Source organism: Microtus pennsylvanicus, chromosome 9 (assembly GCF_037038515.1).
Source record: "Microtus pennsylvanicus isolate mMicPen1 chromosome 9, mMicPen1.hap1, whole genome shotgun sequence".
Lineage (NCBI taxonomy): Eukaryota > Metazoa > Chordata > Mammalia > Rodentia > Cricetidae > Microtus > Microtus pennsylvanicus.
In genome coordinates, this window is record NC_134587.1 from 26,832,493 (window position 1) to 26,859,588 (window position 27,096).

Consider the following 27,096-nt stretch of genomic DNA (forward strand, 5'->3'; position numbering starts at 1 on the left):
GATTGGAAAGAGGAATTATCATCACTGACCACCTAAAACACAATGGTGTGTCATGTGAAGATGAAGATTGTGGGAAGATCATGGGATTGTGATGGCTTGTTTTGTCCTTTCCTAGAATATGTACAAGTCTGACCTTGAGTGGCTGAGAGGCATAGGATGGAGCCCCTTGGGTTCTTTGGAAGCAGAAAAGAACAAGCGGGCTTCGGAAATCATCAGTGAGAAGAAGTATCGCCAACCTCCGGACAGAAATAAGTTCACCAGCATCCCTGACGCCATGGACATAGTTCTGGCGAAGACAAACGCCAAGAACAGGAGCGATGTGAGTATTTGTTAGAAATTGACAGGAGAGTTTATAGTGCTTGCTACCCGGCAGTTAGGAGCACTTCTAGTTCTGACCAGATGCATAAGACCGTATTTTATAACTCACAGCTCCTCTGGTTCTAACCAAGCACTCACAGATACTCCACAGTTTTGTTTTCCAAAGGCTGTAGCAGATGTGAGCCGGAAGGCCTCTTTCTGCCTCCATCCCACTTCCTTCTCTTTAGATCTTTGCAATACACTTTGGTTTTGTTTCTTCCCTGAATGTTGCTTCTTTTTAGAATTTTGATTTACTTGAAAAAGAAACAAAAAGCTCTGAACCGAGAAGATAAGCAAGGGAGGAGGGTTGACCATAAAGCTGACCGACCCATGCTGAACAGTGTGCCATAGTTGCAGGGATGCTGAAAGAAATTTGACAGTATCTAGAAACTTCTTTCCCTTTGCTTGTGCCAACTTGGAGGTGGCATGATACTGGCCTCTAGTGGATAGAAAGCAGGGATGCTGCTAAAAATCCCATGAGACACAAGACTGTCCCCTACAATTAGGAGCCACCCAGTGTCCAACACCAGCTACTATAAGGCTAAAAAAGCAGTGGCACTCTTAGCAGAAAGATTGGTCATGAACTTGAGAAAACATATATTAATATTAAAGAGCCTTGTTTCACTTTGGTCCTGAAGGCCTAACTAACTCCTCTTGGCCATCTGCATGATAGAAACCATATTCATACAGAGATAGGTTCCATCCCTTTGAATGCCCCATGCCGTACATCTCAAAGGGAACTTGGCAAGTCTAAGGAATAAATGAAACCTTGAAAATGTTCATACTGAAATGGCCCAGCGGATTAAGGCACCTGCTACCAAGTGTGTTGACTTGTGTGTGATCCCTGGAGCCTACATGGTGAACAAGAATTCAAATTGTCCTCTTGCCTCCATGTGCAAGTCATGGCACCTGAAACCCCCCACCCTAACACCACACATGTGTGCCTGTGCATGTATGCACATGCGTGTACACACACACACCGTAAATAAATGTAATGAGAAAAATAATTTTGAGACAGGTTCTCATTATGTAGCTCTGGCTGGCCTCAAACTCAAGAGATCTGTCTGACTCCCCAGGCAAATGCTAGGATTAAGGTAGGCACTACCACACTCAGTGAAAAATATAAGTTTATATTTGAATAACTTTAGGCATACCTAGAACTTTTAAAAAACTATAAGTTACATATTTTACCCAGATTCCAAAAACCTTAACATCTTGACACATTTCTATTCTGTCTCTTTATCCTTCTTCCTTTCTTCTCTCCCATATCTATGAGAAACTACACTGCTTCATGACACCCTGTTACCCCCCAACCTTCAGCGTGTGTGTCATGAAAATAAGAATGTTCTCTTCCAAAAGCACTTTGGAGTTATCAAAGTCATGGAATCAATGTTGACACAATGCTGTCTGTAGAATTTATTCAGTTTTAAGTGGCCAGAAGAATAGCTGTGTGGCTGAGGCACATGCCAGTGTAAACCTGATGGCCAACGTTCAGTCCCCAACACCCTCATGGTGAAAGGAGAGAACCAATACCTGTACTTTACCCTGTGACCTCCACACATGTGCTATGGAGTCTCAATCTCTCTCTCTCTCTCTCTCTCTCTCTCTCTCTCTCTCTCTCTCTCTCTCTCTCTCTCTCTCACACACACACACACACACACACACACACACACACTAAATGTTAAAAAAATAAAAATTTATTCAGTTTTACTACAAATACCCTTTATAGTAAAGGAAAAATGTTTCCCCTGGCTCATAAAGCAATGTGAGGTCACATTTATTTGCCGTGTCTTTATTCTTACTCTGGACCATTCCCTTACTATCCCTCCATCTTCTGAATCTTTGATGTTGGTGACAGGCACAGAGTCTCCTTCATCTTGGGTTTTCCAAGGTGTCCTCACGATTTAGATCATATCTTTCCAAGAGGATGCCTCACACCGTGTCCCCCTCGGGTCCCATGACAGGAGGACCCAGGACATCAAGTAGTTGTCCAGGTGCTGATCACTTGAACTTTTATCACTTCTTTAAAGTGACATTGTCAGATTCTTCACTCTTGTTTTTTCTTTTTCTTTTTCTTTTTTTTTTTTTTTTTTTTTTGGTTTTTCGAGACAGGGTTTCTCTGTGGCTTTGGAGCCTGTCCTGGAACTAGCTCTGTAGACCAGGCTGGTCTCGAACTCACAGAGATCTGCCTGCCTCTGCCTCTCAAGTGCTGGGATTAAAGACATGCAATACCACATTTGGCAAAATATCATTGCATGCACTGGAAATAGGGTTCAAAACTTGTAATTGATAAATATCTTGTTGATAAAGTTTGATAGTATGTACATATCCTATTTTTCAAGTGTTTAAGTAAATTATTTGAATTCCATTGGTCTTCTGTTGAAGACAGATATGAAGATTTTAGGACATTCAAGAGATTTTGATAAATTTTAAAACTGTCTCTTTTGGGAATCCCAAAATCTCTGTCAATTTACTTATCCTCCCAAATAATTGTATGTATAAATTTACTTATCCTCCCAAATAATTGTATATATAAATAGTAAACCAACTGAGGACTAAGATTCCCTAGGTCCAGGACATAAGCTGGATAGATCATCTTTTGATGGGGTATTTTGAAGGCCAAAAAAATCGGAGAGTGCTATGCTATTTGATAGGGTCAGCAAAGTTTTATTATATTTATTTATTTCTATAGACAGTACCTATCATTTCAAAAGGGTGATCCGTACTCTAAATTTGAAGATAGTTGTATTTCAGATAAGAAAACCGTGTCTGTTTTCTGCTTTATATGGTCGTCTTATTTTTAATCAATTATAATGTTCAGCGCTCATGAACCTAATACTCCCCACCATGATCTTGGACCCTGACAATCCCCTGACAAAATGGTTGTTTCTCATTTTAGAGACTTTATAGAGAAGCCTGGGACAAGGACAAGACGCAGATCCACATCATGCCGGACACTCCCGACATCGTTCTGGCTAAGGCGAACTTGATCAACACAAGTGATGTGAGTGTCCAAGTTCAGCGTGTTTTCCCGGTAAACTCTGTCAACTGTGTCTTCATCAGCCAAGTGGTCTGGGCGTTCTTTTGAATGCCCAAGTTATTTTAATTAGTCATTTACTTGACTATGAATGACTCAGGCTCCTTATTTGGTTGGGGGTTTGCTTATCCAATGTTGGTACTCACCATTTCAAACAGCGTTGGAGCACAGATCTCTCTATTTTTGCATTTCTTTATTTTGAGTATTATTATCAAAATGAAATGTTTGTACCATTCTCACCCTTTCCTGTGTGGGCAGAAACAATTATTATTGGACCTGCACTGTTTACAATATTTTGTGCTTGACAAATAGATTATAGATGAAATTTTGAACAAGTAAACAAACAATCCATTAGAGGAAATTTTCATTTTTACCAATTGCTTTGCTGCCAAATGTTAACCCTTGAAATGTATGGATGTAAAAAGTAAACATTTAGAATACAAATTCTGAACCCCAATAAGGTGACTTTAATATTAAAGAAAATATGGTTGTATTACTACAAAGACTAAAATATGAACAAAAAGTCAAAGAATAGTCAATAGCCATTTTAAACCATGTGGCTTCTGGATATAAATATGTTTGAATATATTCTCAATTATTCAGTTATTTCACAGTCTGAATGGGCAAATTATAAACACGTAAGTTTTAAAATTCAGTACTTAAACTTTAAATATTTTTTTTCAATTATGAAGGACCATATTACCTCCAGATGCCAGTCCTTTTGACGGTCCTGTGTCATGACGTAGGAACGTTAGCTACCCAGAAGCAATATCCTCTCACTGTTTTTTCCATGGGTGGAGTAAGATTAAAAGACTTTCCCTTCTCTACAGCCACTTCTCACAGAACACAACATAAACGGGAAGATACCACCAAAACGATAATTCATATCTCTGTCAGCTAGCTCCTGTTGCCTTCTCTAAAACACTCGGGAAGAGCTGGCATTTAATTTTGTGCATTTGGTAATCAATGAGCTTTAAACTTTAGAACAGGATCATTAGCAATACGTAGGCATAATATCCAGTTCCACTGGAGTGGTCGAGACCATAGAGGCTCTTCTCATGGACTCTTGAAGTAGATAGTACACTGGCTTCATTTGTATTACTTATTCATTACACTGTTTATGGAGAGTGGTTTTCCCAAAGTGATTGTCTTCATCTCTCAACAGAAAATCTACAGAATGGGTTATGAGGAACTGAAGAGAAAAGGTTACGACCTTCCTGTTGATGCCATTCCAATCAAAGCAGCAAAAGCATCCCGGGAAATTGCCAGTGAAGTAAGATGTTAAGCCCTGTAGATAGTAATTTGATTGCGATGGGTGTAGATGTTAAGCCCTGAAGATAGTAATTTGATTGCAATGGGTATAGATGTTATGCCTTGTAGATAGTGGTTTGATTGTAATGGGCCTATTTTAAATTGAACAAAATCATCTAATAGCAAATTAAAACAAGGTGATAATCCCAGACATGCAGCGTAAGATGTAGATAAGACCAAGGGTCAGTTTATTGCGTATGGGATTTGTGGCTGGATTTAGCCTTTAATCTTTCTTATCAAAACAGTGAAATCTATAGCTCTTCAGGCTTAGCAAGAAACTTAGAATTAATAGGTTTTGAAAATTGCCACCAAGGAGGCAAGGAATGTCAGTTTTTAAAGGACTGAGCTATTCTTTTGTTCTTTTAGTACAAGTACAAAGAAGGCTTCCGGAAACAACTTGGCCACCACATTGGGGCTCGGAACATCAAGGATGACCCCAAAATGATGTGGTCCATGCATGTGGCTAAGATCCAGAGTGACCGGGAGTACAAGAAGGACTTTGAGAAGTGGAAGACCAAGTTCAGCAGCCCGGTGGACATGCTGGGCGTGGTACTGGCCAAGAAGTGCCAGACCCTGGTCAGCGATGCAGACTACAAGAACTACCTGCACCAGTGGACGTGTCTGCCTGACCAGAACGACGTCATCCATGCTCGGCAGGCCTATGACCTCCAGAGCGATGTGAGTCTAAGGTTTTCCTTTATTCAGTTAAACATTCAGTGTCTTTTCCTGAGCATCAAAGTTCCCATAAAGTAGGGAATTTATACACTAATGCTAAAACTCCACCTAGTGATCCAAGCAGCATTATTCCTCAAAGAATCTGCAGTAGAATATTCCACATAGCTGATCTAGGCAATGAAGAATTGGGCCATTCTCTACGCATCTCCCTCTCTTTGCAAAACATGCTTTAATCTGAGTATTTCATTAAATTTCTGAAATTATCCGTGAAGCCAAATGTTAAGTATTGCAAACATATCTGTATCATGTAGAAGAACATACCTTCCTATCTCTCTGTGGATATATGCTTACATGTGTGACTTGAAATTTCAGAATTTGTACAAGGCCGATCTTCAGTGGCTGAAAGGCATTGGCTGGATACCTTCTGGTTCCCTCGAGGATGAGAAAAACAAACGAGCCACCCAGATTCTGAGTGACCATGTTTACCGGCAGCACCCAGATAAATTCAAGTTTTCCAGCCTTATGGATGCCATGCCAATGGTCCTGGCAAAAAATAATGCTATAACCATGAACCACGTAAGTCCTTTCTTTGCATGAGGAAGGTATTCAGTATTTCGGACAGGAGTGGGCAACACTGTTCCCATAGAAAGAAAAAGCACATTCCATTCTTCTCCATGACATTAAGGTGTCTCTAAAGGAAACATGCTTCATACTAATAGAGAAACCGAAACCTGAACACATCACAGAGTTAACTCAAGAGCATGGTTTCAAAGTGTTCATTACTGACCTGCTCTCTTATTGTTCTTAGCACCTCTATACCGAAGCTTGGAATAAGGATAAAACCACCATCCACATTATGCCAGATACCCCTGAAGTTATGCTGGCTAAACAAAACAAAGTAAATTATAGCGAGGTAAGCAATGTATTTATGACATGTGATATATTTTCCTTATATTTCTCTTTGTTAATCAAACATAATAATTTATGTCTGTGGCAGAAATTATATAAACTTGGCCTAGAAGAAGCCAAGAGGAAAGGCTATGACATGCGGCTTGATGCCATCCCTATCAAGACAGCCAAGGCCTCCAGAGACATCGCGAGTGACGTAAGTACCCCTGGGAAATTAAGTGTGCCTGGGAGATTTTCACCTTAGCTTTGGCTCCAGGACCGCTTTGTTTCTCTTAAATTTACAGCGGGGCCAAGCTGTGACGTTAAAATTGTTGCTAATAGCTTATTATGTAAGCAAGTCGCTTAAAATAATGAGACTAAAACTCGCGGCTTCAAGCCGAACGTCATCTGTAAGGACAACCGTTTGCGAGTCCACTGCCTGCTGAGCCAAAGCAATGCACACACTTAACTGAAGTTGGGGTTGTTTTTCACCTTTCCAAAAAAACATATTTCTTATTTTCACATCACACGTTTTGGAGCATTCCTTTGAAACATAATCCATGCTGTATGAACTGATGGACCTAAGCAAACAGTACACATCACTCAAAGGCCAGCCATCCGCATGGGCCATGTGTTTGTGTCAACCTCCAGGGCCGGGCTGCAGACATGTTTGCTTTCTTTATTATATTACAGTGGGTTATGAATGACCATTTTTAAGGAAGCACATACATGTGCTTTGGTCATCTCCTATACACTGCTACTGTCTCCTCTTCCATTCTTCGCTTACTTTAAAAGATGGGTTTGCTCACATTGCTCAGGTTTTTTATTCACTTTTTTGTCCTTGAATCAGAAATATACCATTTCTTTACAAAATACAGGAAATAATAATTTTTTTTAAAAACATTGACACAGAGAAGTTTAATATTAGTGTATAACCATATGACATGCCTACTATAATTAAAAAGCATGTTCATAAAGAATTTTTAATGACACAGAAAAATGATTATATAATAACTGCAAAAGGCAGGCAAAACCCATTAACATATGACTCATATTCTAATTATATTCTTTCATACACTTGCACCACAAATAGCCCTATGTAGTAAAATACTATATTTGTTTTCCTTTTCTCCTTAGTATTTTTGTTTTCTACATGATAAAAGATAGATATATAATCAAAGGAAATCATTGCATTTAATGAATAGCCTAATTCTGTCCTAGTAAATGTATTTTTCTAAAGGTCAGAACAGACTGCTGGTAGTCTTTTTCTTCTTGTAGTTCAAGTACAAGGAAGGTTACCGCAAGCAACTGGGCCACCACATTGGGGCTCGGAACATCGAAGATGACCCCAAGATGGTGTGGTCCATGCATGTGGCCAAGATCCAGAGTGACCGGGAGTACAAGAAGGACTTTGAGAAGTGGAAGACCAAGTACAGCAGCCCGGTGGACATGCTGGGCGTGGTGCTGGCCAAGAAGTGCCAGACCCTGGTCAGCGACGTGGACTACAAGAACTACCTGCACCAGTGGACGTGTCTGCCTGACCAGAATGACGTCATCCATGCTCGACAGGCCTATGACCTCCAGAGCGATGTGAGTGCTGACAACCGTTAAAGATGGGAAACAATGAGTTTATTCCACAGAAGAAGTTTTAAGTAGGTGGCCCAAAGCTCACCTGTGCCTGCAAGTGTGCGAGGGGGCAGGACGCCTGCTTTCCTTTTGAACGCCAATCTTTAGCATTCATACAAAATGCTAAACACAAAGTGCCTGCTACCTACTAAATTATATTTTTCAGAGAGATCACATTTGATTTTATCCCCTTTGGCTCAAAATGCATTCCCAACGTGGAGATAAACATTTGTCGACTCTTTGTACCAACAGAATATGTACAAGTCTGATCTCCAATGGATGCGAGGCATTGGCTGGGTGCCCATAGGCTCTCTGGATGTAGAGAAATGCAAACGGGCCACGGAAATTTTGAGTGACAAAATCTACCGCCAGCCTCCAGACAAGTTCAAGTTCACCAGTGTGACTGATTCTCTGGAGCAGGTGTTGGCCAAGAGCAACGCCCTCAACATGAACAAGGTGAGAGGTCAGAGTTCAGGAAAGCCACATGGGCTTGCTGAAGCCGAATCCAAGACACAGAAACATGATTGAGAAAAGAGCTTTACACACTAAGACATTTATATCTATCTTTTATTATCTTCCTATTTCTCTAATCTATAATCTATTTGTTGTTCATATTTTATTATTGACTTCCATTGTAATTCCTTGATTTTTTATAAAATAACATATTTTGTGAAAAAATAATCATTGTATAAATATACTTATTCTTACTTTCCTTTTAATTTGTAATGATTTTCAGATTATACTCCAATATGAACTAATTAGTTTGAGACATGTATATGATATATTACTCATGTAAAATACCATAGCCTTATCTTCTTAGATTGTAACTTTTCTGTGGTTTTGAGACTCCTACTGATTAAGGATGTGTTATCTCCTTTGACAGCGTTTATACACAGAAGCCTGGAACAAAGACAAGACGCAGATCCACATCATGCCGGACACGCCAGAAATCATGCTGGCAAGAATGAATAAAGTCAACTACAGCGAGGTGGGAGGAGTTGCCGACTCTTAGGCATCCGTACTGGTTTTCACTTCCGTGGCTTGTTCCATGGCGGTCTAATGCTAAATGGCAGCTTCAGAAAGAGCCACTTTTTCTCGATTCATGAGAAAAACAACGTTTGTATTTCTCAATCACTATTATAAAGGTTAAACTTTAAGTAGGATGAGTTAGCATCGAGGGTAATGCAATTTTTGTGTTAATTGCAAGAATTAATTATTTCAGCAATAATCATAAGATGAAGTACATTTCTCTTGAATTCGACTTTTTTCCTTTTTTAAAAACAGCATTTTATTTGATGTATGTAGGTGCTTTGTTTGCATATATGTCAGCGTGCCATGTGTGTGGCCCACAGAGGCCAGAAGAAGGTGCAGGAGCCTGTGGACTTGGTTTTGATGGTTGTGAGCCACCATGTGGGTACTGGAAATTGAACCCCAGACCTTAGAGGAGCAATCAGTGCTCATAACTCTGAGCCATCCCTCTAGCCCCACTTCCATTAACTTTTGAAGTGAAGAAATTAAAAACAGAATATACATGTGTCTCCCCCTAGTGCTAGTTCAAAGCTTCCTAAATACATTTTTCTATGTCTAACATTGCATTTAAATTGTGGTGTAGTGTTGAAACTATGATTTCTAAAGTTTAAGAATAAAGCCAAGGTCTGAAACCTCAGAACCATCAACCAACACAGACTATGAAGGATTCTCCACCAGGTTCATATAGGAATGAGCCTGGGTCTTTTCTTGTCTCGTGGGGATGGGGCCATGTGTCCCCATTTTAGAACCCGTGGCTTAGGTAGAAAGAGAGAGAGACACCCCCACTCACAGGATTGAGTCACCTTTGCTTAAGAATCCCAATGACAAGGAGCATATTTCATAAATCAGTCTCTTCTGGAAATTTCCATTCAAAAGTATTTCTCTAAATACCCACAATGTCCTCAGAAGCTGGCAGTACCAATCTATACACAGATAGAAATAGGCACCAATGTCCTTCCCTGTTAGGTTCTCTTTGCAATCTTAACTTCCCTACGTTCCTAGATATCCCATGAGCTGGTCAAATGTGACTCGGAGCTAAACAAAATACTGTAGGTGTGTTATGATCAGGGCCGAACACGGGAGCTACTCTTGGCATCCTTCTGACCTGTGGCCCACATTTCTGCACCCTACAGGAGCACACTGACTGCTAGGTCAATGCTGGTGTGTGTGCCCATGAATCCTCTTAGACTCTGAGACCTTTCACAGGGACTAAAGTTAAGCTATGTCTCCCCTGGTCCGCCTCTGCACATTTGTAATTTAAATCTAGCTCCAAGATTGACATTAATCCCTCCGTAATTTCCTCCTGTTAGATTGAGGCTGCCGCTGTAAGCCTGTTAGAGATCTTTGTGCATCTAAGATCCCAACAGAGGCGTATCAGCTTTCCTTCTGAGCTCTGTGCCACCAGCAAGTCGAACGCCATTTCTCTGACAGGACAGATCAATAGAATACTAATGGCTCCACAACGAAAGACTTTAGACAGCATTAGAGGTTTAAAGTCATGTTATTTGGGGGGAAGGCGGGCTTTCGTTGTAGTTCTTGTATAACCAGCTTTTAATTATCACCCAAACTAAAAATATCAAGTCTTCCAGCTAGCCGGGAGTTTTTTAACGGGTCTTGCGGGAAACTCCCAGAGACACCATAGTAGGGCAATGTTGCTAGTCAAGCATGGGCCAGGAAGAACTCCCTTGTTTGAGCGCCTAACCCACCGTCTCCTTTCTCAGCATTTTCACTACCAAATTGCTTCGGGTCTTTTCTGTTCTCATCTTATCTAAGATGGAAATCCAGTGTAGAAATTATCCTGCCATTCACTCTCATAAGATTTTTTTTCTTGGTTCCTATGGGAGTAAGCAGCAAAGCCTGCCCTGCCCCCACTGGTACCAGAGGTTGAATTCAGGGCCTCAAGTGTACGGCCATGGAGTTGTAACCCGAGCCCAAATGCCACGTTTGCCACGTTCTTTCCTCAGCCACAGGAGTTACGCTGTAACTCCAGACTCTTCAGTCCACGTCTGGCATTCCTCCCTGGTAGCTAGCCCCACTCCTTCACGCGTCCTCACTTCCCCTGAATATCAGCTTAGTCTTTAGAAGCCTCACTTATTATTCAAGGTATCACCCAAGGGCAGCCCTGGGCAGGGACTTCCTTCGTTCCCAGACCACAGTAAATCACTGCTTCCTGGACCTCTCTCATCGCTGTAGTTGACCTCTGGTTACATTGTCTCGTGTGGTTTGGCTTCTCAGCAGCTGGTCCCCTAAATTACCAGGCTCTCATCACTTCTCCCAGAAACTGGAAGGCTAAGGGAATGATTGTCTTCATCCTTGGTTGTCAAGTACCCAGCATCGTCACGGGCACAAAGTCAGGCCGAATAAACTGAATTGATTCCCGTAAACAACAGTTCGTCTGCATGTCTCCCTAGGCTTGAACTTGATTTCTCTGGAGACATTTTACATGTATATTCGTTCATTTAATTCATTGTCAAGTTTTAGGATAATCAGATGTAGTAATCTTCATAGGTATTTTCTTTGTAGCAGAAGAGAAAAGGCTTGGAACTCAGAAATCACATTCTAATAAGCCCTTCATGGAGAGTTTTATGACTTATTTAAACCCTCTATGAGTTTTTAGCTATGAACATCAGCATCTAACCAATTCCTTTCTTTCCGGGCTGTGACTCAAATGTAGAGTCTGTATAAACTTGCCAATGAAGAAGCAAAGAAGAAAGGCTATGACTTACGAAGTGACGCCATCCCGATTGTGGCAGCCAAGGCCTCCAGAGACATCGCCAGTGACGTAAGTTAGCAGTTCTCTTCCAGTTCCGTGAGCAGTGTGGTGTGACAAAGTACTTCCTGTAGGCTGTGTGTGGTGGGGTGTGCACGCAGCCCCAGCACTTCAGAGGCCGATGTAAAAGGACTGTCCTGTGTTTGAGGCCAGTCTCCGGTACATGGTGATTACTAGGCTAGCCCCAGCTTTAGAGCGATGTGTCTTGGTTGGAGTGTCTATGGCTGTGATGACACACCACAAGCAAAGAGCAAGTTGGGAAGGAAAGGGTTTGTTTGACTTATACTTCCATTTTGCTGTTCATCATCAGAGGAAGTCAGGACAGGAGCTCAAATAGGACAAGAACCTGGGGGTAGGAGCTGATGCAGAGGCCATGGAGGAACAGTACATTCTGACTTGTTCTTCATGGCTTATTTAGCCTGTTTTCAGTTTTCTGTTTGTTTGTTTGTTCTTGTTTTGGGATTTTTTTGTTTTTATTTGTTTTGTTTTGTTTTTTTGAGACAGGGTTTCTCTGTAGCTTTGGAGCCTGTCCTGGTCTCGAACTCACAGAGATCTGCCTGCCTCTGCCTCCCAAGTGCTGGGATTAAAGGCGTGCGCCACCACTGCCCAGCCTGTTTTCTTATAGAACCCAGGACCACCAGCCCAGGGGATAGCACCACCCACAATGGGCTAGTCCCTCCCCTACAGATAGATCTTATGGAGGCATTTTTTCAATTCAGGTTCCCCCCCTTTCAGACGAATCTAGATTGTGTCAAGTTGACATAAAACTAGCCAGGACACAATATATATCTCAAAAAAAAAAATAGACAAAAAAAATGATCTCCTTTTATGAAAATTTCCAGAAATCTGGTTTTGGAGGGAATGGGAAACTTGGTATTTGTGAAAGGGGTTTGCGTTCTCAGAAGAAAAAAAAAGAAATCACTCCCCGAGGGTGTAGCATGAGAGAATGATGGAGCAGGAGCTGCAGGCTTGAAGATGTTTATGTATGAGTGATCAGTAGGCTCACAGGCCTCCATTCTGCTGGGGATCTGGGGCTGGCTTTACATGGTGTTTTAATGAATAGTATTTAAACTGCATGTGAGCCTTGCTATTGCAACTCACCCTGATCAGATTACGAAGAGAAAGCATCTATCAGTACCAGATGGAGACTTCTAGCCCAGGCTTGCACCTTGCCTGCTCCTGACCATGCAGTGTAGCATGACCTATCCTTGCCCCACCCCCTATCTCTGCCCCACCCCCTACCCTTGCCCCACCCCCTATCTTTGCCAAGTCATCCTGCCTACCTGGTGCCTCCCAAATCCTTGAGGAATGGATTCCTGCTGTATATACCAAGGCTTGCTGTTAACAAACAAGGAGGTAGACTGTTTTTTACAAGAATATTAATGGTTCACTTAATTTTTTTGCATATTAGCCCCTTCTTTGCCACAACAAAAGGATCTATGCCAGCCGTAATAAATAACTAAATAATCAACTTCAAGAAACCTACGAAGAGCTTTCTATGCATTATCCTCGTATTTTACCCAGATGGTACACACTGTCATCATCTCCATTTTATGACTTATTCAGACGGCTCTCCCAGAATCAGTCTCAATAGGTGGTGAAGTTTAAACCAGACAAACTCATTCCTTCCCACTACGCCGTGCCCCTTCCCCTTTATCCACCTTTACTTTCTACCTCATCTGTCTTTAGAATGGGAAGCCTGTACTGAGGATGACTGTTTAGGTCCCGCACTGAAGGCATCAACTCGAAACCACTCTTGATCCATGTGAAATTAGAATACAATGGCCTTGCTAAGAACATTCTTAACCAGACGGGTTGCCATAGCAACTTTACCAATATAATCGGTCTTGATGATGATGATAGAAATTTGCCAGGGACACTGAATGTGTGAACCTGGTGTGGAATACCTTCTTTGCTGCACGATCCAACCACTGGGGAAGGTGTGTGCTTCCTGCCTTATGCATGCTGTATGAAATCTATCTACTTTACCACATCTACAAGCTTTAAGAGTAAAGGCCAGGGTGTTGGCTGGAGTTGGTGCTCACCAGCAAAAGTCAGTTAAACAATGATGAAGATAATATGATTTTGTACAAATTTTTGACATTGAAGTATGTGCACTATAACTCTGCTTTGTAAATTTTCATTTCAGTACAAATACAAAGATGGCTACCGTAAGCAGCTGGGCCACCACATTGGGGCTCGGAATATCGAAGATGACCCCAAGATGGTGTGGTCCATGCATGTGGCCAAGATCCAGAGTGACCGGGAGTACAAGAAGGACTTTGAGAAGTGGAAGACCAAGTACAGCAGCCCGGTGGACATGCTGGGCGTGGTGCTGGCCAAGAAGTGCCAGACCCTGGTCAGCGACGTGGACTACAAGAACTACCTGCACCAGTGGACGTGTCTGCCCGACCAGAATGACGTCATCCATGCTCGGCAGGCCTATGACCTCCAGAGCGATGTAAGTATGGTATCTGTATATAAAAAGGTTATCCCTGATACCCAACCCACAGGCCTATTCAAGCTAAGATTTATTGGTTGGTAACTGACATCTTTATTAGGAAATGCTATTTCCTAGCTGGATTTGATTTTATGAAGACAAACCTTATAATTAAGCAATGTGTGATTTAATGCTCTACAACAGGAAAATATTTTCTTCTATCCTTTAGGAAGTTAACTATTTTTGAAAAAGAAAATTTTTATTTTAAAAAATTTCCTCTGGAAAGCTGGAGATGTAACTCAGTGGTAGAGTGCTTGTCTAGTGTACGTAAGCCTGGATCTAATCCCACCACACACACACACACACACACACTCACTCACTCACTCCTCTACGATTTGCTATTGTTTTCCTTGGTGGTTCCGGTCATTAGATTGCTAATGACAGCACAGGATTCAAGCTGCTCTCAGAAGATGATGAAGCCGCTGTGTTTGCAAGCTGTTGGACAGTTCTCCTGACGTTTGCGCTATCTGTGTGGGGTGTCAGATGCTAATGACTTAACCAAGCATCTATTGGCAGTGGATGTGCTGTCTCGGAGCTGGGTGTGAGGAGCACATTTCCAACCCGGCGTGTTTGATAAATATTTGAGGCAACTACAAAGCACTAGAGAGCTTTGGAGAATGAGAGGAATCCACAACAATTATGCATTAATGACCGTTCCTCAGAGCTGTACTGCCGCCTGCAAGACTCCCTCATCTGCTCTGGGCTTAGGGGATTGGTGAAGAAGGATTGGTGATCACAAACAGTCGCTGATAGACTGATATACTGCCGGCCATGGTTTGCCAAGTGCCTGTTCTGGGCTGCCTTCCCTGCACCGTGGTTGGTCTTGGTGCTGCAGGAGGCATGCCCTGCAGATACTGCAAACACCATATTAGCCAGCCTTGCTGTGGTTCTTCAAGTGTGCTAAGTAGTCGGCACTGGGCTGTGCCAGGAGTCTTTGTCTATGAAATCCACATGTATTTTTTCATCCGATTCCCAAGGCTGCTGAAATTCTCCTAGATAGATGACCAGGGGGGGTCCAGCAACATTGTTGGGAAATACTTACGAGATCTTGAGAAAAAAAAATGGCTTAAAATGAACTAAAAAATGGCAAGATGGATGCCTATGGAAACCAGCTTGAGCCTTCTACCCTGAGAACTTGGTGGGAAAGGGACTGAGATCCTAGCCTAGTACCATGTGCATTTATTGTCCCCAATCTTGGGCAGTATGACAACTGTCCACATTTTGGGGGCATTGATAATTCCTTATTATTATATGTCTCTTGTCACTTGAAGTCACTCATTTTTTAAGAAGATAATTTGAAATATGATAAAAAGTGCACTGAAAGCAACAATCTAGATCAATCCAACCCCCCCCAAACACTGCACATAAAATTTCCCCACCCACATTGCTCCACATGCCAATTTCATTAAAATATATATTAATGTTTCTGCATGTTGTCAGTATTCTTAGAAAGGAAACATTTTGATAGCTACAGAATGTTTCATGAGGCTATGGCCATATCTGGATTTACTGGTAACTTGTGGGAATTCATGATTCCTCTCACTCTGGGTTGGCATTCTGTCCCTGGTACATTATTTATAAAAGTCGCTAGCGTGACTGACAGGCCTTCCTTAGGATCAGTCCCTTCCCAACACTGTCAATACTTGGCGTACTTTGGTTGTAAATAGGAAAAGGTGTCTGGGTTGTTTCGAGCACAGTTGTTTTTGTCATGCGCTTGCGCCATGCATCGAGCCTACTCTCTCTGAAAACAATAGATCCTCACTTTCTTACTGAGGTCATTTGCATCTTTCCAATAAGTGGACTTTACCTTGCACTGTTGCCCTCGCTGAAGAGCCCCTGCCTTCTTTCCCTCTCCCCAGAATGTGTACAAGTCAGATCTCCAGTGGCTGAGAGGCATTGGCTGGGTCCCCATCGGGTCTCTGGATGTGGTCAAGTGCAAGAGGGCCGCGGAGATCCTGAGTGACAACATCTACCGCCAGCCTCCAGACAAGTTCAAGTTCACCAGTGTGACAGATTCTCTGGAGCAGGTGCTGGCCAAGAACAACGCCCTCAACATGAACAAGGTGAGCCCAGCCACCCCGGACTCCGCAGGCTTCACGCCTTGAATGACTGATGGATTCAAAGTTCTCCCTAAGGGACAGAATCACATTTAACCTTGAAATTGTTCTTGAAATTTAGTAAGTCCCATTGTTTCCAGTTTTAGTCTTAGTACCAAGCAGTGTCCCTAACCTCTAGTCCAGTGGTTCTCAACCTTCCTAAGGCTGCAACCCTTTAATAAAGTTCCTCATGCTGTGGTGACCTTCATGAATAAATTATCTTGTTACTACTACATAACTGTAGTTTTGCTACTCATGAATCATAATGTAATATCTGATACAGAGGATATCTGATATGTGACCCCGTGAAAGGGTCATTTGACCCTAACGGGGGTCGTGACCCCCAGGTTGACAACCACTGCTCTAGTACAATCAGATGTAGCTCACTTTCCCTAAATAAATCAACAATAATCCTCTTTCAGTTTGACTTTTGGAGTGCCTATCTTAAATGATTTTCTTTCAACACCTTGTCTTATTTTTATAGCGATTATACACAGAGGCCTGGGACAAAGACAAGATTCAGATTCACGTAATGCCTGATACACCAGAGATCATGCTGGCAAGGCAGAACAGAATCAACTACAGCGAGGTAGGAGGCTTCCAGCGCCATGTGGAGATTCTCACGTGGGCTGGTGGGAGATGGCGGGCGCTCGATAACGTGTCTCTTTCCTGTGAACATCGGCCCCTCCCCTTCTGTTTCTGGGTTGAATACTACATTTCATGAGATTCTGCCGGCAAACTGAACTCGCTCTGTTTCTTACACGTTGAAGTCATTCCTAAAGTAAACAGATAGACCAAGGAGTGGCTTTGGGCACTGGTAAGGAGTTAGTTAGCCAGATAAAACACTGGCTCGTTATTAACACCAGTAACTAGTGTTCATGTACCTGGAATTCAAGTTCAACTGATGTGGTATATTTAATTTTATATATATATATATATATATATATATATATATATATATATATTTGGATTTTTGAGACAGGGTTTCTCTGTAGCTTTTTTGGTTCCTGTCCTGGAACTAGGTCTTGTGTAGACCAGGCTGGCCTCGAACTCACAGAGATCCGCCTGCCTCTGCCTCCCAAGTGCTGGGATTAAAGGCATGTGCCACCACCGCCCGGCTATTTAATTATATTTAATTGGCTGTGTCTCATAGCCCCAGCAGAGAGCCTTCTTCACTAACACACACCTCTTCCCCACACTGAGCTTGACTTAAAATTGAGAAATGAAACGAAGGGGCAGAAACTATAGTCAAAATACCACCGTTTTAAAACCTGCTAGAATTAGCACATTGTGAGAGCTAAGTGAGCTGTGGCAGAGCAGGCAGCCTGCCCTTACCGGGCTTCAGAGATGATAACCTCCTGAGAGGACAGGAGACGCGCTACCCAGAGGGGAGAGACTGGTACATGGCACAGATCCGTCCTCAGCCATCAGATAAGTCACCGGAGAGAGGAGCAAGGAGTAGAAAGGTCAGGAAAGGGAGCAGAGGTAGAGGACCTGAGGCTTCTTTACAACAGTCCGCACCATCAACAATGCCAAGTGCTGGTTTATCCACAAAAAGTGCAGTTTTATAGACATGTGTCCCTAATAGAGAACCAAAATCTAGTCTTGAGGGTATAGTCAGCTATCTTCTAAGTTACATCAAAATCTAGTCTTGAGATTATAGTCCAGTATATTCTAAGTTATCCCAAAATCTAGTCTTGAGATTATAGTCAAGTATATTCTAAGTTATATACCAAAATCTAGTCTTGAGACTATAGTCAACTATATTATAAGTTATATTTTTTTATTTGATTTTTAAACACTGTGAGATATTGCCTGTTGTAATAAAAGATAGGTAGTGAAGAAATGAACAATAGCACCTGCCATATAAGTAAGATGAATAATATTGAGTATATTTCTCTCCCGTTTCCTTTTTACTCAGCAGTATGTATAGATTATATTTTATCTATATTAATAAATTATATAAGTCTATATCAATAGTTTTATCATTAATCTATAAGTGATATATAAATGTGTAATGATAAAATATCTAACAAATTATTATATCAATTTTAATACCCGTTACTACGTCTAATCCATTTCTGACACTAGCTTTTTTGGCTTAGGGAACATTTTGTTGTTGTTTTTCAAGGCAGTTGTTTTTCTGTATAGCCTTGACTGTCCTGGAATTCGCTCTGTAGACCAGGCAAACTCAGAGATCCACCTACCTCTACCTCCTGAGTGCTGGGATTAAAGGTGTGCACCACCATGCCCAGCTAAATACTTTTTTGGAAGAATAGAATAGAATTCATTTGCTTTCCCCTGTCATCAGGACCTTAGGTCGTATCCAGTTCTGTCCTTTAAAAGTCACGTGGTGGGAGTCACCTGATACTCTCCAAATGGTTGCTCTTAACCTTCTTCTCTTTCTGCAGAGTCTGTATAAACTTGCCAATGAAGAAGCAAAGAAGAAAGGCTATGACCTGCGCGTTGACGCCATCCCCATTGCGGCAGCCAAGGCCTCCAGAGATATCGCCAGTGACGTGAGTAGTGGCTTGTATGTATGTGGCTAGAAGGGCTGAGAAGCAGGCTCAGTGACACGGTGACAAGATGCATTCGAAATGCCGGTTAGAACACATCTATTGACTTATTTTTAAATCACATAAATGTTATTTTTTTTATTCCAAAAGGTTAAAGCCCAGGTACCATTAGTTTAAAATTGAATCATAATCTATAGTATTTCGGGTCTATAATTATGGAAAAGTTATCTTTATATTTGATCTTATCTTTCATAGGCATAGGAAATACTAGAAGATAACTTGATTATATTCATTGTCCAACAGATAAAGACCTGGTATGGGACAGGAAACTCGATTACTTTTCCCAAAACTTGCTCTGTATTATTGCCAAAATTTTTCTTTGAAAAATTGTCTGAAGTGCACCCTTCCCATTATCTAGTGAAAATAGAAAGACAAAGATGAACAAAACCAAGAATGATGAGTTCAAATACTTCTCCTGCTGTCTCTGAAAGGTCCTGGATAGAATGTAGACTACAGTAGATCTTCGTTAAAATTTCAGTGACCCTGTCACCAAAGAGCACCGAGGTAGCCACTCCCACCGAGGTAGCCACTCCCACCGAGGTAGCCACGCCCGCCGAGGTAGCCACTCCCACCCAGGTAGCCACGCCTGCCGAGGTAGCCACTCCCACCCAGGTAGCCACTCCCACCCAGGTAGCCACTCCCACCCAGGTAGCCGCTCCCACCACCCCAAAGTATTAACGCGCTCGAGCCCATGCCATTTTCTCACTTGTGGAAGCCTCACTGCGGCCATACTTGGCACAGGACATGCAGCATGGAGGTCTGGTCCTGCCTATTTCTGGAAGTCAAGAGACTTAGTGAACGTCCCCAGAGCCGGACTCGAGGTGGCAGTGTGAGGATTGTGGGAGACGAAATCACATCTACCAACTGAAGAATAATATTCATGAAATCACACATAAGAGTTCTAGTTAGTGGTTATCCTGGCCAAAGATGACGAGAAAGCAGTATACATTTCTGATTTGGCTTTTGAAAAATATTACTACCTTTATGTCCAGAGACTTGATGTCTGCAAGAAATAGGATATAATTTTTAACTTGGCCTGTATTCCCACTAGAGTGTTGCTGGGCATTTAAACCACAGTTTAGAATAGAGATATGGAAATATGCAGATAACTTTATTTCTTAGCAAGAACTGAAAAACAGCAAGATTTTAAAGTAATTAAACTCTCAACCCATTTCATTAATTTTTTTGAAAAAAAATGACCATTTTTATTTTAGTACAAATACAAAGATGGCTACCGTAAGCAGCTGGGCCACCACATTGGGGCTCGGAACATCGAAGATGACCCCAAGATGATGTGGTCCATGCATGTGGCCAAGATCCAGAGTGACCGGGAGTACAAGAAGGACTTTGAGAAGTGGAAGACCAAGTTCAGCAGCCCGGTGGACATGCTGGGCGTGGTGCTGGCCAAGAAGTGCCAGACCCTGGTCAGCGACATAGACTACAAGAACTACCTGCACCAGTGGACGTGTCTGCCTGACCAGAATGACGTCATCCATGCTCGGCAGGCCTATGACCTCCAGAGCGACGTGAGTGCTGAGACCTGTGGGAATCCCACTCCTGGTAGTAATTCATAATAACGTTTATGTTTAATATTGGGTAGAGCCCTCAGGGAGCTGACGCGTCTTATTTCTACTTCTCAGTTTTTCAACTGCGCTCTACATATTTTTTTAAAAGAGAACCTTATATATTCTACAAGATGAAATACAATTTTGCCTTCGTATTTTTTTTTCTCATTTTTAAAGACAGGGTTTCTCTGTAGCTTTGAAGTCTGTCCTAGAACTCACTCTGTAGACTAGGCTGGCCTTGAACTCACAGAGATTCACCTGACTCTACCTCCTAGAGTGCTGGGATTAAAGGCGGGTGCCACCACCACCTGGCTTGCCTTCATATTTTTAAAGACATATACAAAGCTTAAGGTTTCCCAAGGTTTCCAATCCTTAGTCTTCATTTTTGAGACCAAGTGTCATAACAAGCTCAGTAGCACCTGCTTTGATGTTGGATCTCACTAGAATATTTAAAATCTTTTAGTGGATAGATGGAAATGGCTGGGTTCCCACTGGGATGTGGTGAAGTGTAAGACCAACACGGAGATTCTTGGTGATAACATCTGCCCTTTCCCTCTTCCCAGAATGTGTACAAGTCAGATCTCCAGTGGCTGAGAGGCATCGGCTGGGTCCCCATCGGGTCTCTGGATGTGGTCAAGTGCAAGAGGGCCGCGGAGATCCTGAGTGACAACATCTACCGCCAGCCTCCAGACAAATTCAAGTTCACCAGTGTGACAGATTCTCTGGAGCAGGTGCTGGCCAAGAACAACGCCCTCAACATGAACAAGGTGAGTGCCCAGTCTAAGGAAAACCAAAGCAGGAGTGTGCTCATTTAAATTGAGTAGCTATGGTCTCTAAGTTGGTCTTCTTTTATTTTATCCAGTTAAATTCCTATCCTAAGTACAGTGGTTTAGTTGAGTTCTATATATCCTTATAGAAAAATTTCAAATACGGACAGGGGAGTTTCTGGTTTGTTGTCTCTTTGTGAAATGGTCAGTCAGTGTTACAGATAGAATTCCTTGGTACTGGAGAGATGGTTCTGCAGCTAAGAGTGCCTACTGCGCATGCCAAGGAGCCAAGTCAGTGCCTTGCACCCATGCCAGTCAGCTAACAACCGTCTGCAAGAACAGTTCGAGGGATCTGACTTCTCTGACCTCCGTGGGCATGTACACAGACCCACATGCGTGCACAGGATTAAAAATTTAAAAATATTAAAATCGGGGTGGAGAGATAGCTCAGCTGTTAAAGGCTAGGCTCACAACCAAAAATATGCCGCGCACCGCGCCCCCGTGTCTGCGCTCGGTGGGCTTTTACCCAGTTCGCAAGCTTCAGGAAAGGGGGCTGGAGGTTGAGAATAAAGGCGCAGAGACAGACCGACACGCAGACCTTTAACACTGATACTAAAACCCCAAGGATGCCCCCTTTATTGTGTTCAGGGGCAGATTATATAGAGAGAAACGCCCCAGCCCAACCCACCAGAAACCACTCTCCTGCCATCAGGAACTCCTGAGGGTCTCCTGCTCAGAGCAGCTGAAGGCACTTAGATCAGGGGAAAACAAGTTGTTTACAAGAAATTCAGGATTTGGGATCTCACTGCTCCCCCAACATCTCCCCCCTAAATTTTTTATAACACATAAGACCCTCCTGACCACACAGCCTTTTGGTCTCTACTGCACCTAGATTCACTTTGGCCAGCACTCTATTGAACCTGTACTCAGGAGAGAGTGACAGCATCTCCTCAGGAGAATACTGGCTTTTAGGGAACACAAGAGAGCAACTTAAGCCTGTCAATTATCCCAGGTTGGTTCCTCATACTATTTCCCACACACCCTCTTCCCCTCAAGTGAGCAGAGGTGTGTGACCATTTCAGACTCGGGACTTTAAGGAGTGGCTTTGCCATGACCCCAGGAGCAGTCCCCTAAATAACATACCCCAGCTGCCATACCCCCGTGGCACATTCATTCTTGTCAGCTGAGTGCATGGAAGACACCTTCTCTCTCGTGCACCTCTTTGACTTCCCTAGCAGCCCAGCTGATCCTGCTTCTGCTAAGTGACCATATGCTGCATTCTCATGGGTTGTCTGATCTTACACAGAATTCAGAAATGAATGCCCATAGCAACAGGCGTTAAGATTGCCAGCAATAGGGTCCCCAATCCCCACTGGACCCAGCCTCCCATTTGAGCTATGGTATTCAACCAGCCCTTTGGCTAAACAGTTACAATCTGGTGTGCTAATAGTAACATTTCAAGGGTTATTCAAGTAACCATTGAGTTGTTTCACCACATAAGAGGCATTAGCAATATTAACAGATGTCACACAAATGGAATGATGAACAAGACATTTGTTGGACTAGCCATAAGTCCACTTGCTCCTACAATAGGGCAGTCTCTTGATTTAAATTCACTCTGCTGCAGACTCTTCGGTGTGCCTAGCCTGGAACTGCCACTGTCTTCTCCTTGCCCCGTGGCGTTCTCGGGCAGCCCAGTGGGATCTGTGTTCCAGCTTGTCTCAGCTCCAGCACTTGCTGTTGCACCGACATTCCCAGCACCACTGCAGCATCTGCCAGGCTAGGCACCAACTGGACTGAGGCAATGTGCTTTCCACCACAGCCACCTAGCAAAGCTCTGCTCCAGCTGCCTTCTGGAAGGGTGGAGCAGAACTCAGGAAAGCAGGCTTGCTGCTCTGCAACCACTGAAGGGGCCCCACTTAAATGATCTTTTAGGGAATTTGGGCGTTGTCAATCTGTCTGGCTACTTCCTGCTGAGCAGGGACGCTGCATTCTTGGGGGTATTTACTGCAATTTACTACCATTTTTCAGCCGCAGCGGAGCGGTGGTCCCAGATCCTGTCGGGGTGGGGCGGATCCCGTCCCGGCAGGCCCCTGCCTATTGTCCCAGGCTGGGACAAAGGTCCAGACCAACGGGTCTTGTCGCCTTCATAATGCGCTTCTGCGCCCTGAGGCCGTCGCTGGAAGTGGGCCTAGTGTTCTTGCCTTGTCTGTCCTGGAGGCAGATCCTGGGGAGAAGGCAATGGCAGTTCCAGGCTCTGCACACCGAAGAGTCTGCAGCAGAGTGAATTTAAATCAAGAGACTGCCCTATTGTAGGAGCAAGTGGACTTATGGCTAGTCCAACAAATGTCTTGTTCATCATTCCATTTGTGTGACATCTGTTAATATTGCTCTTATGTGGTGAAACAACTCAATGGTTACTTGAATAACCCTTGAAATGTTACAATTAGCACACCAGATTGTAACTGTTTAGCCAAAGGGCTGGTTGAATACCATAGCTCAAATGGGAGGCTGGGTCCAGTGGGGATTGGGGACCCTATTGCTGGCAATCTTAACGCCTGTTGCTATGGACATTCATTTCTGAATTCTGTGTAAGATCAGACAACCCATGAGAATGCAGCATATGGTCACTTAGCAGAAGCAGGATCAGCTGGGCTGCTAGGGAAGCCAAAGAGGTGCACGAGAGAGAAGGTGTCTTCCATGCACTCAGCTGACAAGAATGAATGTGCCACGGGGGTATGGCAGCTGGGGTATGTTATTTAGGGGACTGCTCCTGGGGTCATGGCAAAGCCACTCCTAAAAGTCCCGAGTCTGAAATGGTCACACACCTCTGCTCACTTGAGGGGAAGAGGGTGTGTGGGAAATAGTATGAGGAACCAACCTGGGATACTTGACAGGCTCAAGTTGCTCTCTTGTGTTCCCTAAAAGCCAGTATTCTCCTGAGGAGATGCTGTCACTCTCTCCTGAGTACAGGTTCAATAGAGTGCTGGCCAAAGTGAATCTAGGTGCAGTGAGACCAAAAGGCTGTGTGGTCAGGAGGGTCTTCTGTTTTATAAAAAATTTAGGGGGGAGATGTTGGGGGACCAGTGAGACCCCAGATCCTGAATTTCTTGTAAACAACTTGTTTTCCCCTGATCTGAGTGCCTACAGCTGCTCTGAGCACGAGACCTTCAGGAGTTCCTGATGGCAGGAGAGTGGTTTCTGGTGGGTTTGGCTGGGGCGTTTCTCTCTATATAATCTGCCCCTGAACACAAGAAAGAGGACATTCTTGGGGAATTCAAGGATGACCCATGTCTCTGTCTTGCTGTCTGTGTGTGTTTGTGTATTTTCACCTCCAGCCCCCTTTCCTGAAGCTTGCGAACTGGGTAAAAGCACACCGAATGCAGACACAGGGGCATGGTGAGCAGCAAAATTATAAAAATATTAAAATCGAAGGCTGTTTGGGGCTCAACATCTTTTTCTTTTTCTTGGTTTTTCAAGACAAGGTTTCTCTGTGTAACAGCCCTGGCTGGCCTGGAACTAGTTCTTGTAGACCAGGCTGGCCTTGAACTCACAGAGATCTGCCTGCCTCTGCCTCCTGAGTGCTGGGAATAAAGGCATGCACCACCACTGCCTGGCTCAACATCTTTTAAGACTGCTAAAATAATGTTTTGTTGGTATTGAATCTTCTTTCTTAAAACTTATGGGAAGAGTTTTAATATAGCCATAGTAAATATATGGATATATAAATATGCTGGGAAATATTTTAATTGGGTTTTGAGTGACCTGGTAGTGTGTGTGTGTGTGTGTGTGTGTGTGTGTGTGTGTGTGCTTGTCTGTGTATTCTTCTCACATTAATATATGTTTATGTTTATAGTAGATACCCTATAAAAATCAAAGGGATTGACTAGAGTGTTAACCATGTACATAGTACAGTAGGCAAGAGGCTGTTTTTCAGTTTTTTTCAGTTTGCTCATGGTCTCTTCTCCTGTTTAAAACATGTTTGGTTTTTTTTTTTCTGATCCTTTTGTTTTCTCCTTCACAGCGCTTGTACACAGAAGCCTGGGAGAAAGACAAGACCCAAATCCACATTATGCCCGATACACCCGAAATTATGTTGGCCAGACAAAACAAAATAAACTACAGTGAGGTAAGACCTACCTGCTCTTGATTTCCTCATCTGCTCACACTGACTTTGGCTGATGTAGGAACGTCAGACTGTCACTCAGCACAGTCATGATGCAGTCCACTCTTCTTAGGTTTGGTTTTATACTCATTATCTTACTTTCAATTTGGATATTGTTGTGTCAAAAGTTAGAAAGACAAACACAGCCGGGCGGTGGTGCCGCACGCCTTTAATCACAGCACTTAGGAGGCAGAAGTAGGTGGGTATCAGTGAGTCTGAGTCCAGCCTGGTCTACAAGAGCTGGTTCCAGGACAGGCTCCAAAGCTACAGAGAAACCCTGTCTCGAAAAACAAAAACAAACAAACAAAAGACAAACACAAAAGTATAAGTCCTTACAATCAACCACTAATAAGTAAATAATAATTTCAAATAAAAGTAGTTATTGCCCGAGCTAGAAAGGTGGGTCGGCGGGTAAAGCAGTGCTATGCAAATGTCATGGCCTGAGCTCAGACCCTTTGAAACCATGTGAAGCCAGACGTGCTAAGTGAGCATCTTAATAATTCCAGAAGGAATGAAAGGTGAGAGTAGAGACAGAATTCCTGAAAATCCCCAGGCGAGCTAGCCAGGCACACACAGGAGAGGGCATCTCGAACGGGGTGGAAAGTGAAAACTGACACTCAGGGTTGTCCTCCGACTCCACAAGTGCACTGCGGTGTGAGTGTGCCTGGACACACACACACACACACACACACACGAGGGGGGGAGGGAAAAGGAGATGTGCACATGCAAAGATCCAAAGAAATTGTGTTGTTCATCAAATTGGGACTTGTTTTGGAACGTGTTCTGCATATTTGCTTTCTTCAGTTGCCTCATCTATAAAGTATCTAGAAACTTTTGAGATGACAAAAATCTAGACTATGGGGTAGGATGAAAACTGATGTAGTAATGGGTTAATAAATTTTAATGTCTTTCTTTGACCCTCAAGTCACCATGAAAATGAAAAAGAGGGCCCCAAGAGAGATGCATGGATTTCCCTAGAAAGGGGAAATAGAAGAAAATTAAATGTGTTTAATATATTTGAAGTACCAAAGTTTATTAACAAGATTCAAATGCAAATGAGAGGGTTTTTTTTAATTCATCCTTTTCAAAATTGCCTAAGAGCAATCAAATTTTTCTTGCCGTTGAAGTGTATTAGAGGCATTAGAATCTAAGGGGAAATAATTATCTTTCCAGTGCAGAACTGCTACCACATAAGTAGTTTCTTACTCGATTGTCCTTGTCCAGGTGGAGAATCTATCTGATTGATTCAAGTATTCTGATCTTTAAGCTTTTATTCTCAAGACTTGATCAAGTTTTTATCTTACCTGTATTCATCTATTAATACACATTTATTTGTAATAACAAAGTCTTAAAGAAAAGGCATGTTTCTTATCTCATATAGCAAAGACTAATCAATGAAAAGGGTGAAATTTTCCTTCCTCTATCATCTTTTTTTTTTTTTTTTTTTTGGTTTTTCGAGACAGGGTTTCGCTGTGGCTTTCAAAGAACAGACTCGCCAAAAATATCTGACCAGCCCTGGCTCATCCACATTAGGGCAGGCTCCTGCCCCAGCCCAGCCACATTAGGGTGGGGTTCTGCCACATTAAGGGGTCTCCTGCCTCAGCTCAGCCATGTTAGGGGAGCTCCTGCCCAGCTCAGCCACACTGGGGTAGGTTTCTCTGCTGAACCTGGCCTTGCTGAGCCTCAGACAGATGCAACTAACTTCTGTCCCAGGTTGTGATGAGGCTCCTGCTT

The 27,096-nt window shown here is 42.9% G+C and overlaps 1 protein-coding gene across 22 annotated transcripts in view; it reads left to right on the top strand.

The window, feature by feature from the left end:
- Neb (nebulin) overlaps positions 1 to 27,096 on the top strand; it is a 184,403-nt gene that overhangs the window by 68,640 nt on the left and 88,667 nt on the right. For 21 of the 22 annotated variants that reach the window (XM_075985243.1, XM_075985221.1, XM_075985227.1 and 18 more), the window contains exons 54-71: positions 116 to 319; positions 3,257 to 3,361; positions 4,560 to 4,667; positions 5,072 to 5,383; positions 5,753 to 5,956; positions 6,189 to 6,293; positions 6,378 to 6,485; positions 7,547 to 7,858; positions 8,147 to 8,350; positions 8,778 to 8,882; positions 11,598 to 11,705; positions 13,843 to 14,154; positions 16,053 to 16,256; positions 16,774 to 16,878; positions 18,701 to 18,808; positions 20,080 to 20,391; positions 20,994 to 21,197; positions 25,222 to 25,326. In XM_075985243.1, the coding sequence (XP_075841358.1) occupies positions 116 to 319; positions 3,257 to 3,361; positions 4,560 to 4,667; positions 5,072 to 5,383; positions 5,753 to 5,956; positions 6,189 to 6,293; positions 6,378 to 6,485; positions 7,547 to 7,858; positions 8,147 to 8,350; positions 8,778 to 8,882; positions 11,598 to 11,705; positions 13,843 to 14,154; positions 16,053 to 16,256; positions 16,774 to 16,878; positions 18,701 to 18,808; positions 20,080 to 20,391; positions 20,994 to 21,197; positions 25,222 to 25,326 (3,225 nt within the window). The remainder of the gene's footprint in view (positions 1 to 115; positions 320 to 3,256; positions 3,362 to 4,559; positions 4,668 to 5,071; positions 5,384 to 5,752; positions 5,957 to 6,188; positions 6,294 to 6,377; positions 6,486 to 7,546; positions 7,859 to 8,146; positions 8,351 to 8,777; positions 8,883 to 11,597; positions 11,706 to 13,842; positions 14,155 to 16,052; positions 16,257 to 16,773; positions 16,879 to 18,700; positions 18,809 to 20,079; positions 20,392 to 20,993; positions 21,198 to 25,221; positions 25,327 to 27,096) is intronic. The other variant, XM_075985242.1, reaches the window with a different exon arrangement.